At 50.7% G+C, this 12,796-nt stretch overlaps 1 protein-coding gene across 11 annotated transcripts in view; it reads right to left on the bottom strand.

Annotated features, from left to right (window-relative positions):
• DNM2 (dynamin 2) overlaps window positions 1–5,664 on the bottom strand; it is a 65,312-nt gene extending 59,648 nt beyond the window's left edge. For 4 of the 11 annotated variants that reach the window (XM_030545885.1, XM_030545884.1, XM_030545888.1 and 1 more), the window contains exon 1: window positions 5,395–5,663. In XM_030545885.1, coding sequence (XP_030401745.1) covers window positions 5,395–5,555 — 161 coding nt within the window. In that variant the 5' untranslated portion in view covers window positions 5,556–5,663. Of the gene's footprint in view, window positions 1–5,394 lie in introns of all 11 variants that reach the window. The other 7 variants (XM_030545883.1, XM_030545889.1, XM_030545886.1 and 4 more) reach the window with 3 other exon arrangements.
• Between the last annotated feature and the right edge of the window lie 7,132 nt (window positions 5,665–12,796).

The following is a 12,796-nucleotide window of genomic DNA, read 5'->3' as shown; positions in this document are numbered from 1 at the left end:
ACTGGTCTATTTCACCCCCTTGTTTTCATGCATCAGCCCAGTGCTATTCTGTTTGGATTGCAAATATCCTCAAGAGATGTTGACATCCAAACAGACTATTTACATAGAAATGACAAATTTCCATTAAGTGCTGCAAATAAAACTCCAAGCCCATGGGGCTCTTAAGGAGGGGAGATGTTTGTCTTAAAAGAACCTGACTAGAAAACCACTCATCACCATTAGGGCCAGAACCGGCAACAGTTTCATTTTACACATACAAGCAGTCCTGTTGACAGAAATGGGACTACTCCTGCAAGTAAAATTAAGCAGGGGCTCACGAGTTCAAAGGTTCGGGCCCACTGCATGGGAACATGATTTACCTTACGCTTGTATGCGGTGTTGTTGCAGCTGTGCAGACCAGAAGAAGAGCTCTGTGCAAGCTCAAAAGCTTGCCTCTCCCCAAAAGAAACTAATCAAAGATGATACCACCTCACCTTGCTTGTCAGGCTCACTACTGACAACAAATGTTATGCAGCATGGTTCTCCCTGCATCTCTCCAATGGCTCCCCCGTCTCCACTGCATCAAACACAGGCTGCTTGGCTTCACTTGCAAGGCATTTATGCCTTCTCTCTCATTCACTAGAGGTCAACTCCCATTTCTGACCAGCCAAGATCCCAGCACCCGCGTATTACGTTTTCAAACAAGCCCCTTCATGTATTCTCCCCAGCTGCCCCTCACAAATGTTCTTGGCCTGTTTCAAACTCTGCTTTGCTGTGATGCCTTCAAAGACTTAACAGTTAAGCTGCTGATCTGCTGAGTGTACTGCTTCCATGTTGACCCCTACGGCCTTGTTTCCTTTTACTCGCCCATTAGTCCGCCTGTATCCACCGGTCATTTCGTCCTATGCAGAGAGTGGAAGCTCTCTGAGGCAGGGACCATCTTTTTGTTCAACGTACAGCACCCTGTACAATGGAGTCAGCATTCGTTCCAAAAAGCCTGAACTGTCCAGCATCCAGCCCCTACCTTCTCATACACAAAATATTAGATCCGTCCCAAAGTAGATGAATCCAGGTCTATCTCCAAGTAAGTGTACAGCCTTCATTTGATATAGAATTGGAACATGGAACTTGGTAAACATTTGTATTGTTGTATCGTGGTAAGCATGGCGCCACAATACAAGCAGATGGTCCCAGCCTTGAATATCTTACAACCTTAATGCTGGGTTAACTGTTTCAGGGCTATCCATCCTTTATTCTGCACCCTACTGCAAGCAGCTATAATCAAGCAGCAGCTATAATCAACTATCACTGTTACAAATATAGGTATTTAGATCTACATTCTCTTTTAATTTTGTCCCAAACGCTTTTCTAGTTGTGTTGTATGAAAGCGAAATGTGGAAGTTACCATGCCACTGTTATTACCACACAGGGAGAAACGTCTTGGTCTTGTGGGTCAGAGTCTTGAAACACTACTTTGAGGACGCCAAGTGAAGGCAGAATTCACCAAAGACATAATAATTATCCTCAATTATGAGCACAAGGGCCCCACTGTAATATAAAGTTAGAGATACAAGATTCGACTGGAAGATTCCAGGTTACCTAAAAAAAACTTCACGTAAAACCTGCCTAATTCAGACATTTCATTCAGACCGTTACTGAAAGAGATTCTATAGATTTTAGTGAACCCCTTGTTAAAGGACTCCTTGTTGAAGGCTTAAAAGCCATGAAACAAAGATTTTTAATTATGGTGCTGGGCTTGCAGTGTCACTATAATTACAGGCTGCCAGTATAGCCATTGGCAGCTTCTGAGGAGGTAATAACGTGACCATGTTGTTCCAAATTGTAACAAAGCTTGGCGCAATGCATCAGCCCAGGTGCAAGTTTTGTTTTACAAAACTGGACGTCAATTGATCCAGCTGTCTTTTATAAGCCTAGCAAGTAATAAAGATGGAAGCAGTGGGCTTCCAATTCCCCCTACCACAAACCTCTTTGCAAGCTGCTAACCCAGAACGTGGCTCAAACCCATGTGATAATGAAAGACCAAGCCTCAGATGCCACATCACAAGGCCCCAGATTCTGATCTCAAACATATGGGCACGTATTGCCACCAACCTAGGGAAATTTTAAACAAGTGAAAAGATTCAACTGCAGGAGCAAGACAGTGGCAAACCCCATGTGACCTTCTTCTAACAGAAAAGATAAAAGTATTGGTCTGAGATTGTTATGGTTTTGGATGCTTTAGCCTCTTAATCACAAGGAAAACAGCCCAGCCTGAGTCAAACAGAACACTGCTTTTTGGAAAAGAGATGATGAAGACATGACTTGTACTCAAGCCCAAGCATTACAGAGGAGGTGGGGAGTGGAACTGCAGGACAGAATTTTAGGCACAGATACTGTACATATCAAGAAGAACCCAATACAGTATCTGCTTTAACCCAAATGGTGCCCCACTGTGCTGCGCTCTTTACAGACATATTAAGAAGCCATCCTTGCCCAAAAGGCCTTATACAGTCTAGAACAAGACTAAGGGTGGGAGGGGAACAGAGCCACAGAAAGGTAAAATGACAAAGTGACTTGCCCAAGGTCACCCGGCAGGTCAGTGGCAGAGGAAGAACTAGAACCCAGGTCTCCTGACTCCCCATTCAGGGTCTTATTCACTGGACCATGCGACTTCCCAGTGCACCTCACTGATCTTTATTGAAAACTACCCACCATCCAATACCATGAGGCATTGCTGGAGACAGATTCTATATATACCCCTTTAGTTAAATGTGTAGTACATCATAAAGAAATCCTACAAGTCGCAAAAGTCACAGTTACCAGCCCTTCACCACCATCCTTTAAAGCTCAGACAAGCTATAGAAAAGGCATAGATTAAACACATAGAAAACTTAGATAACTTTAGCAAGACAAAACAGCACCTTGTAAGTCCTAATTTTTGTCTTAAGAAGTGACTTTGTTCCCCAGATCACAGGGGTTAGGCACTGTAGAAGCAGAAATTATTAAAAGCTACTATTTATCTCCAAAGATGGAGACAGGTGTAAGTCAAGTCTTTAAAAACCCAAAGCTCTAATGGACTCTGAAGTCCACTTGTGCAGTAGCTACCCTCTGTCATCACATTACCTTGACACCATCATCTCAGCCTCTGCCCCATCTCCCCACCTTGTCTGTCAACCCCACTTGTTGCGTCTTGTCTTCGAATGTAAACTCTCTCTGTTTTGATCTTCCTAGATCCTGCAGCCAGATCCATGAAGGGGGGTCCCATGCAGAAGCCTAATGACTCCAATACAGGTTTACAGGTCTGTGTGTGTACTGCACTAGCGACCCCAATTTGAACTGAGCCCACTGGACATTATTGCCATAGTAACAGAAGACGACAGACTTAAAGTTGAGTCTGTGTTTTCAAAGATTAACTTGAGTAAATTAATAGAATCATGTTGAACACTATTAAAAAGAACAGGATCCAGTTTCTAGAGGCCTTGTACTAAGAATTGCTCTCAGGATACCTTGTCAGCTACTTTGACATAAGACTTCCTTCCACCCTCTTCAGACACTTGTTCTCCTGTAGATCCTCCTATGATTGTTAAAAGTGTTTTGCAGGTAATGACTAAGGAATTCAAAGACACTGACATCTACCCAAACTAATCTGCAAGAAAAGTGCTAGTCAGTAACACAACAACCCAAGCTGTTTAGTTGAAGTATCACACAGAGCTTGACTCCAGATCTTGATCTACCAATGCAAATAAAACACAGATGCACAGTGCAATTAACTCTAGCAATCCAGGTTATTTTTAGACCATTGAAATAAAACAGGGACCAAACCCAGCCTGACTACAGAAGACAGATGCACTTTCTTTTTCACATGATCAATCTTCAGCAGTTCCTAAAGCCCACCTCTGCTCCATTTCTCAGTGGTTTGGAAAACTATCACTGAACTGGGGACCATCACTTCAATTTACACAGTCCAGGCAGTACCATAATGCAGATCCAGTGTGTTCAGGGTATACATGAAAATGTGTTTAATGTACGATCAGTAATATCAAACGGGGTGCTGGCTCCTACCACTACAAAGATTAAAGATATTCCTCCTTGGAGCATAAGGAATGAAGACTGATACTAGAATAACCCTCCATGCCAAATGGTCTACTCTGCTCATATTATGCATCTCTAGCTTCTTGCATTATGAAGGATCCCAGCAGGCATTACAAGTTACTGGCCCCAATTCGGATCCCATTGACTTGAAAGGGAGATGGCTCAACCACAAGACAAACAGGAATTACCCCTCTTCTCTCTCTCTCTGGGGTAACATACAGCACACCAGGATAACAATGGGGGTGGAGAGGGAAAGGGATCTGCCTGGGGACAAAGGCAAGAGGGTGGTACCTGCGACCTTATGAACAGCTCCGTGGGGTCTTTAAGGAACATACAAAGTGGGCAAGACCTCAGCTTCTGCTGCAGGAGCTGGAGAGGGAGGCAGTTAAGGAAAAGTTGTCCCTTCAGCAGGCACAGGGACCACAGCAAGTGGGGCCAACGTCCTCAGCCCTGCTCCCAAGGTTCAGGAGGGACTGGGGTAGGCCCAGTGTGAGCCCCAGATTAAGTCACAGATAACTCCCACCCCGTCCTCCAACCGCCAGGGTGCAGATCAGCTCAGTGAGAGCAGAATCCTGTATCTCCCGCGTCCTGCTCCCTGGGCAGGAGGGGCTCCCTGACAGGATGGGGGGGGGTGCCCCAGCCACTGGGGCGGGGGCTTCCCTGTGTCCCAGGACTGGAGAGCACCCGGGGGGAGGGGATGTACCCGGGGAGTGCTCCAGCCCCCTCCCCCCCAGGGCCCGGGATGACAGGCCAGAGCCCCCGCCCCGCAGCCAGCCCAGAACTAGCACTCCCCACTGCTATTCACAGAGCGATCTACGCCAGCTGCGTCCACTGAGACACCCTCCCCCTTGGCAAGACCCCGGTTTAAGCCATTGGCGTAAGGACCGCGGCGCCCACACAAGGCTCCCAGGCCAAGCGCGCTCCACCCAAGTCACCGAGAAGCGGCCCGGCTAAGCCGCCGGGGTAAACCCACCAGCGCGCCCTACGCCAACTGCGCACGGCTCCGCGGGTACCAGACCACAGAGCGCGCTCAGCTACGCAATCGGCGTACAACCCACCCAGGCGCTATTCGCAAAGGGGGGCAGAGGCGCTCGCGCGCTTAGCGCAAGGCCGCCGGAGAGATTCACAGACCCCAGCTACGCCAGCAGCGTAGCATCCCGGCCATTCTAATCACATCGATTTACGCAAACGGCGTACACCCGGCCGCAGGATTCACCAACGGAGCTCCGGCGAACTACGTCGCATCCCTGCCACTGCGTGCGAAGGGAAAGGGGGCGCACGTTACGCAGGTTGCGTATGTCTCCCCGGAGGCCCGGGACTCACCGGCCCACGAAGTTCTCGAGCACGGAGCTCTTGCCGGCGCTCTGGCCGCCCACCACGGCGATCTGCGGCAGGTCGAGGTGGCAGCTCTGCCCGATGGAGCTGAACGCGTCCTGCAGCTTGTTCACCAGCGGGATCAGGTCCTCCATCCCCCGGTTCCCCATGGCGGCGCAGGGCCCGGGCTCCCCGCGTCTCGGGCGGCGGCTCCGCAAACGGCTCTCGGCAGCGGCGGCGGCCAAACTTCCCCTCAGAGCCTCCTCATCCGGCTCCAGCGCCGCCCCCGGCTCTTCACTCCGCCCCAGTCCGTCTGCGGCGAATCCTATTGGTCGGCACGGCTGTCACCCTGTGGGTGTAACCAATAGAGAGGCCATGCAGCCCGTAATTCAATCTGAGTGGGCGGTGTTTAGACGTCCTCGTCTACTTTCCGATTACTATTGGTCTCTTATGCTGTCACTCTTTTCTTGCAACCAATAGTTCATTCATGACGGTCGAGGAAGGCGGTACTTTTAGACTAGCCCAATTTTTTTTGGTTTCTCATTGGAGGAGAAGACTGTCGCTCTAAGAGGCACTAAAAAAAATTCATTCTGCCCTATCCCCATTGGACAGAATTTCTGCCACATTGCCACACCATCCAATTCATTGCGAGAGGCGGGCTTCTCGAGAAAAGGTTGGGTACTATTTCTAGAGAAGCCATATCTGATTAGTGATCAGAATGTCAATCACGGTATCCCTAGTTATGATTGGTCTCTTTGTTCCTCTTCCCTCCCCCCCCGACGGAGGTGGTATTAGAGGAGATGGGGTACCGTATTGCCTCAGATGGAACGCGCTCACCATTTAGTACCTCATTTCTCCTTATAGAAGGCCACGAATATATTAGTGTATGTCGCCTTATGGAAGACACCTTTTTTCTTACCGTATATCTCCCTATAGAAGGAAATAAGGACAATTCATGTTAACTTCTGGACCCAGAAAGATAATGGAGCAAATAATTAAGCAATCAATTAAGGTAGCCAACCTTAAATCCACATACAAAGGTTTGGGACTGTTAATAGAGTCCTGGCTCTACCCCTTTTCCCCCAGTGATGCACGCTGGCCCTTCTCCCATCGAGCCCAGGATGTTCATGCAGCTGCCCATCACCCTGGGTTCTGGGCACTTTCCATGTAAATCAGTAGCAAAGGCACTAGGAGATTTCATGGAGGTTCTGCCACTTCTCTTTCCTTGGGGGCAGGGGAGAGAAACTTCTGGCTGGGCTTTTTTCACTGATAATTTTTGTGAAGATTGATTTGTCTGAGGGATTTTTGCTGCTGGGGGGGTTTATTGGGTGGAAAGGGAGGGCTAGTGCTGGGGTGCAGTAGGGTGACCAGATGTCCCAATATTACCAGGACCACACCACTATTAGGGGCTTTGTCTTATATAAGAAACCTATAAACCCCACCACCCTGGCCTGATTTTTCACATTTGGTACCTGGCCATCCTATGCACAAGTGTCAGCCTTGGGGAGAAAAGCTTTGAAGACAAAGTTCTCTCAGCATTTCCTAACACCAGCTGACTCTGGATGGGTCTGCTCTCCTCTGGATGTTTGCCTCAAGCCAGATTCCCCGCCACGCAACACAGCTCATGCCTGCTTCTGCCCACTAACGACTCCAGCTCAGGAAAGTATCTGCAATGAAGCCAGAAGTGCTTTCCTGCACAGGGATCTTCATGGCAGGCTCTAGGACAGAGGTGGGCAAACTATGGCCCACAGGGCTGTCCTGCCTGGCCCCTGAGCTCCTGGCTGGCCCCCTCCCCCACAGGCTTAGCTCACTGTGCTAGCAGTGTGGCTGGCTCCAGCTGGGTGGCACGGCTCAGATTTACCAGTGAACACAGGGTGCCCTAGTATGGGTCCCCCCCAAGAGCAGGAGGCCCCAAGGCCAGGTACTCGGGCAGCTCAGCACCAGCACACCCCCCGTGGGGGGGAAGGGCTGCACTGCAGGGACATGGGAGCAGGCAGGTGGTGCAGGTGGCACCATGGTTGCAGGAGCACAGGGAATGCAGCCAGAGGACTCAGCAGGAGCACCGCGCGGCCCCACAGTTGGCTGGAGAGAAGCAGCACTTTGAAGGGGAAACCACCGCTTCTCTCTGACTCCATGGCTGCCCCTGCCCCTCCTGAGTCTTCTGCCCGTGTTCACAGGGCCACATCCTGAAAGGGACTGGGGTCACAGGGGGGCAGTTAGGGGAAGGTGGTCCCAGGAGGGGGTGGTCAGGGGACAAGGAGCTGTGGGGGTTAGATGGATCGGCAGTTCTGAGAGAGGCAGTCGGCAGGCTATCGGGGGCGGGGTCACAGCCTTCCCTACACAGCCCTCCATACCGTTTGGCAACCCCAATGCTGCTCTGGGGCCAAAAAGTTTGCCTACCCCTGCTCTAGGAGCTGCGGGAGCCCAGCCGAGCTCAAGGACCCTGGCAGCTCACAGGTGAGGACGGGGTCTGTAATGCAGCTGGGACTCAAATCCCAAGAATCTTGAGGATCAGGCCCAAGAAGCAGCAGCAGAGTGGGAGCTATAAAACCACCTGTTTTGTGAAGAAAGGTCTATAAATTATTTTGCATGTGCAACACGAGCCCCAGAGAGAAACTAAAGCCAGTTTCCTACTGAAAGAGGGGAGGGGACAGCCAGCTGGGAGGCTCTGCCCCTTCCAATCCACACAATTCTTATAAGCAGTGTCCTGGGCATCATATTAACATCTGCACTGCCCCAAACTCAACTAACGGTGGGCAGGAAGCTTTCCAGGCAGGCACATATTTGCAAGAGTTTGAATCAAAATGTCTGCAACCCCAACAAAAAACTCAGTGGGGGTCAGACCAAACGTTTTGTTTCTCAGCTGCTTAGTTAGATTTCAAAGCAAAATGTTGCTCCAAACAGGAGTTGGTTATTTAAAGAAAAAATGACCAAACAAAATGGACAATTGCAAACTTTCTCCAACAGGCAGGAGATTCATCCAAAGCAGTCCCGGGTCATGAACAGTTTTGAGAAATCAGTTTCCCGCCAAAAAAAAAAAAATTGCAGGAAAAAAGATTCCCAACCTATTTTCCTCAGTAACACCCTCTCTGGCTGCTAGCAGTTCACCCATGGGCTCTGGGAACATCAGAAGCACTCAGCCGCACCAGGGCCTCACCCCTCTCATGAGGAAGTTGGTTTGTGTTAATGCTTGGATCAGGGCCGGCTTTAGGAGGTGCAGGGCCCAATTCGAACAGTTTTGATGGGGCCCCGGCAGGGATGACTTAAAAAAAATAATAAATTAAAAAAAAAACAAAAACACGTGGGGCTTGTACTCACTGGGCGGTGCTCCAAGTCTTTGGCGGCACTTCGACGGCAGGTCCTTCACTCACTCCAGGTCTTCAGCAGCACTGAAGGACCCACTGCCGAAGTGCCGCTGAAGATCCGTAGCGCCGCCAGGTGAGAAATTAAAAAGGCGCCTCTAGCCAGGGAAGGGATTCTCACTGGGCACGGGGCCCGATTCGGCGGAATAGGCCTATAGCCGGCCCTGGCTCGGATAACAAGGCTGTTGGGGCCTCTTATGGCACACGCTGTGTTCCTCTGCGGCGTGAAGCGAGGAGCTGGAGAGCCCGGTCACTCAGGCACTGCTTGGTAGTGCTCTCCCAGCACAACTCCAGGGCTCACAACAGATTTATTATTCGTATCATAGAACCTAGAGGCTCCAACCATGACCGGGGCCCCCTTGTACCAGGTGCTGCACAGACAGTGAGAAATAGCCCTACCCTGAAGCGCTCAATCTAAAGAGACACAGGATGGGAGGGGAAACTGAGGCACAGAGTGAGTACCCAAGATCCCCTAACAGGTCAGTGGCAAAGCTGGACTAGAACACAGATCTCCCCCATCCCCCTAGCAAGGGAGAGAGGGGCAGGTGTCTGGGACTCTCCCTTGTATTTTCTTTGGAGGTTGCTTGACTCAGACCTCCTGGTGCCAATTGGTAGAGGGCGTAAGGGTTACACGACTCCAGAGTCTGGTATTTACAGAGTGTCTCGTGAGGTCTCTAATAGAAAATGTGTTAGAAAGACGGGAGCGGGGGGGAGAAATCTTTCATTGTAGCCATGGCTGTTGGGGAGACAAGCTTTCAGGCTCACAGCCAGAGCTCTTTCAGGAGATCCTCACACCTCTAGTTGTCACCTACCAACCCACACTGGAGCCCATACAAGCTATCATTGAACCATTATAACCCATTCTCAATGGGAACCACATCCTGAAAGAAATCTCCCCCACCCCCTACCTCATCACCAGAAGCAAGACCCCTCCCCCAACGCAAACCAGCACCAGACCCTGCCAGAACAGATGCAAAAACCTGCACCTATGCCCCCCTGCCCCAACACACCTTTTGAGATCAATGGCTCCTACAGATGCAGCCTATCCCACCCAGTGCACAAAATGCCTCAACAACATGGGGAAACGAGACAATCATGATGCTCTGAAACAAACTCAACACAGAAGAACGATAAAAGATACAAACCCCACATCACCTGTGGGAACGCTGGTCACAGAGTGATCACTCCATATCTCACCTCTCAGGCCTTGTCCTCGAAGGCTGGTCCTTCAAAAGATGAGCTTAAACTCATAACTTTGCTAGACACTACAAATCAAGGAAGACACTGGATTTATGGCTCATTACAACAATCTGTAACCCAGTAACCATTCCCCCCTTTTTTTAAGGTGGGGTGGGGGGAGAATCCAGTGGCCACAGAGGTGTTAGCTGGTCACTTCAGTTTGAATGGGGTCTTGGAATATGTGTTAGCTATTTATGCTACAGCAAATCTGTTCCATCTTGTATTTATCGACGATGCTGAGCACCTTTCCCAGATCTACAGAGCAGTTTGTGTAATCTCAAAAGCTTGTCTTTCACCACTAGAAGTTGGTCCAATAAAGGATCCCTCACCCACCTTGTCTCTAACAGCAACCAGTAGCACTCTAACTCAAGTGCTCATGAACAGCCAGTGGGGACTTGAGAAAGAAACTAATGAGAAAAACAGCAAGTTAGGGGAATGTTAGCATGATGTGTTCATCAAGGTTTATTTGACTATAGTTGGAGGACAAAGATGGCACCTAGTCATCCTCCAGAGGAACTAGGCAGCAAGTTTTCTTCATGAACAAAGGGTCCTCAACCAGATTTGATTGAGAACACTGGTGAGAACCTTGGGCAAGATGCTCTTCTTTCAAGAGGAGGTTAATCTGCTAGTTAAGTACTGTCTCTAGAGGAGGTTGTTGTCATATGTAACCAGGGTTTCCAATATCCTCCTTCACCTGCTGTTCTTTGATCAAGTTACCCTTGTTTTCACCATAAATGTATCTAAGTGCTGATCCTGAATCTGACAAGCTGCTGTGCCCTAGTCCTTTGGGAACAGCTGACCTGGTCATTTGGGGGTGGGTCTAGGAGAACAGGGATGGACGTAACAGGGGACAAACGCCAAGGCCACAGTGGCTGGGGTGAAGCAGCTGCTAACTTGTCCCTAGAAAGCAAGGCCTGCAAAGCCCTGCTTGGGTTGCCAGAGGCTGGTGGTTGCAGGGAGCTGATCTCCAGACAGATTGCCACATGCTAGCAGGTGATGGCCAGCAGCTCAGGGGTGCCCCCTGGGGAGCATCAGTTACACTGAAATAGATTTGCTCACATCCTGGAGTAAGTTGCATTCACTGAGTCTGGTCACTCTCATTTGGCTCCCTCTCGTGGTGTAAGTGCCATTAGCCAGGAAAAGCTAATTACTAGCCTGCTGGTACCGGTAAGACATCCCTTAACACACCGGAAGCTGAGGGGAAGCCTGGTGTGTGTGTGTGCGCACACACACACACCTCAAGGTTCTATGGGCAGGTGAAGGAGGGAAGGGAGGTGTTGGAGAAGGAACAGAACAGTTTTAATGGTTTATTTTAACAAGCCAAAGTCATTTGGATTTAAACATTCCAGTGCAGGCATGGGAAGCAAGCAGAGGGGGGAAGCCCCTCCCCCTGGGTTCAAACACCAGACTAATGCTCAGGACACCTAGAACCATTCCCAGCTGCACCACTAACTCCCCATGCCTCAGTTTCCCCATCTCCCATCCTGCACCACTTGTCTCTCTAGACTGAGGTTCTTCAGGACAGGGACAGTCTCACTGTGCAGTGCCCCACCCTCTGCTGGGGTCCATCAGTGCTACTGCGACACCCTGTATTCAGGGCACAGTGCCAGCCTTGTGGTCTATAGAGGGCCCGGCCCCCCCCTCTGGCCAGCAGGAGGCTGAGTTAAAGCAGTTCCCTGGAACAAGGACAAGCCCCCAGAAGCCTTCACAATGCAGAGAGTGTTTTATTTAAAATTCCTTTGGTTACACACATTAGCTGCAGGGGGGGGGGAAAAGCACGGCTGGGGCAGCCAGGGCCTTTGTGCCTTGGGGGCTCATGGCCCCTGATGGGTTTGTAAAACAGTTGGCTCCCAAGTACTGCCCGCCCCACCCCCCTTGGAGACACCGGCAATTCCCAGAGGCCACAAGTCCTGCCCAGCCAGGAACAGACTCATGTCCCCCTCCTCCACCACCACCCCCTGCCCCATCAGTCATTCCTAGCAGGCCCCTTTTCCACCCTGTGTCTGTTGCTGCTTCCTGTCAGACTCCGGCTGCATCCGGTGCCCATGGCTGCGGCACACGGCTTCACCTGCCTTGGTCTTGATGCCAGAGACCTTGCCTGGGGTAACCCTGGGCTGTGCAGCCAGACTTCTTGCACCCTGAGGAGAGGGCGACACATGGGCTCGCAGCCCAGGACTCTGCATCCCGGTCACAAGCTGACTGAGCCCCATGGGGAAGTGGCCAACACACAGCGCTTCTGTGCTCCTCCTGGGGCTCCTGGAAGAGAAAGAAACATCAGGCTGCCCTCCCCACAGCCTAAGGGGCACAGCTTTCAGAATAGACACCACCCTCTAATGGATGGGTCCAGAACGGCCCTGTAGCACTAACAGTTAATGGAGATGGTCCTCGGGCTCAGGTGACAGGGGCTCCAAGTGCTACCCTCATGGAGTTCTGCATGGTCACAGCATGCAGCCTAGCAGCAGCTGAGTGATCAGGAGTTTCCTTAGCTTGTCAGCTCCTTGGAGCAAGGACTGTATTTGTACAGCACCTGCGTGAAGGAGCACTAGTCCATGTCTGGGGCTCTGCATCTACTAAATAATGAACAGGCCACTGCAGTGCCAAATGCCTGGCTGCTCAGCTCAAGGTGGAGCACTGCATGCTGGGAGTCAGTTTCCCTGGGCTCCATCTCCACGTCCGAGGCAAGGCGTCAAGCTATACCATATGCCAGGTCTAGCAGGAGCAGCCCATGCCGTGGGCCCTCTGTCCTGTAGTTACCTGAGACCTGAAGAGCTGCAGGGGCTCTTGGCAGGAGAGAAGGGGAAGGCAGGCAG

This window comes from Gopherus evgoodei, unplaced genomic scaffold (assembly GCF_007399415.2).
Source record: "Gopherus evgoodei ecotype Sinaloan lineage unplaced genomic scaffold, rGopEvg1_v1.p scaffold_40_arrow_ctg1, whole genome shotgun sequence".
In the NCBI taxonomy this organism is placed as follows: Eukaryota; Metazoa; Chordata; order Testudines; family Testudinidae; genus Gopherus; species Gopherus evgoodei.
The sequence above is the reverse complement of the archived record's forward strand: the minus strand, read 5'-3'. Positions and strand labels throughout refer to the sequence as shown.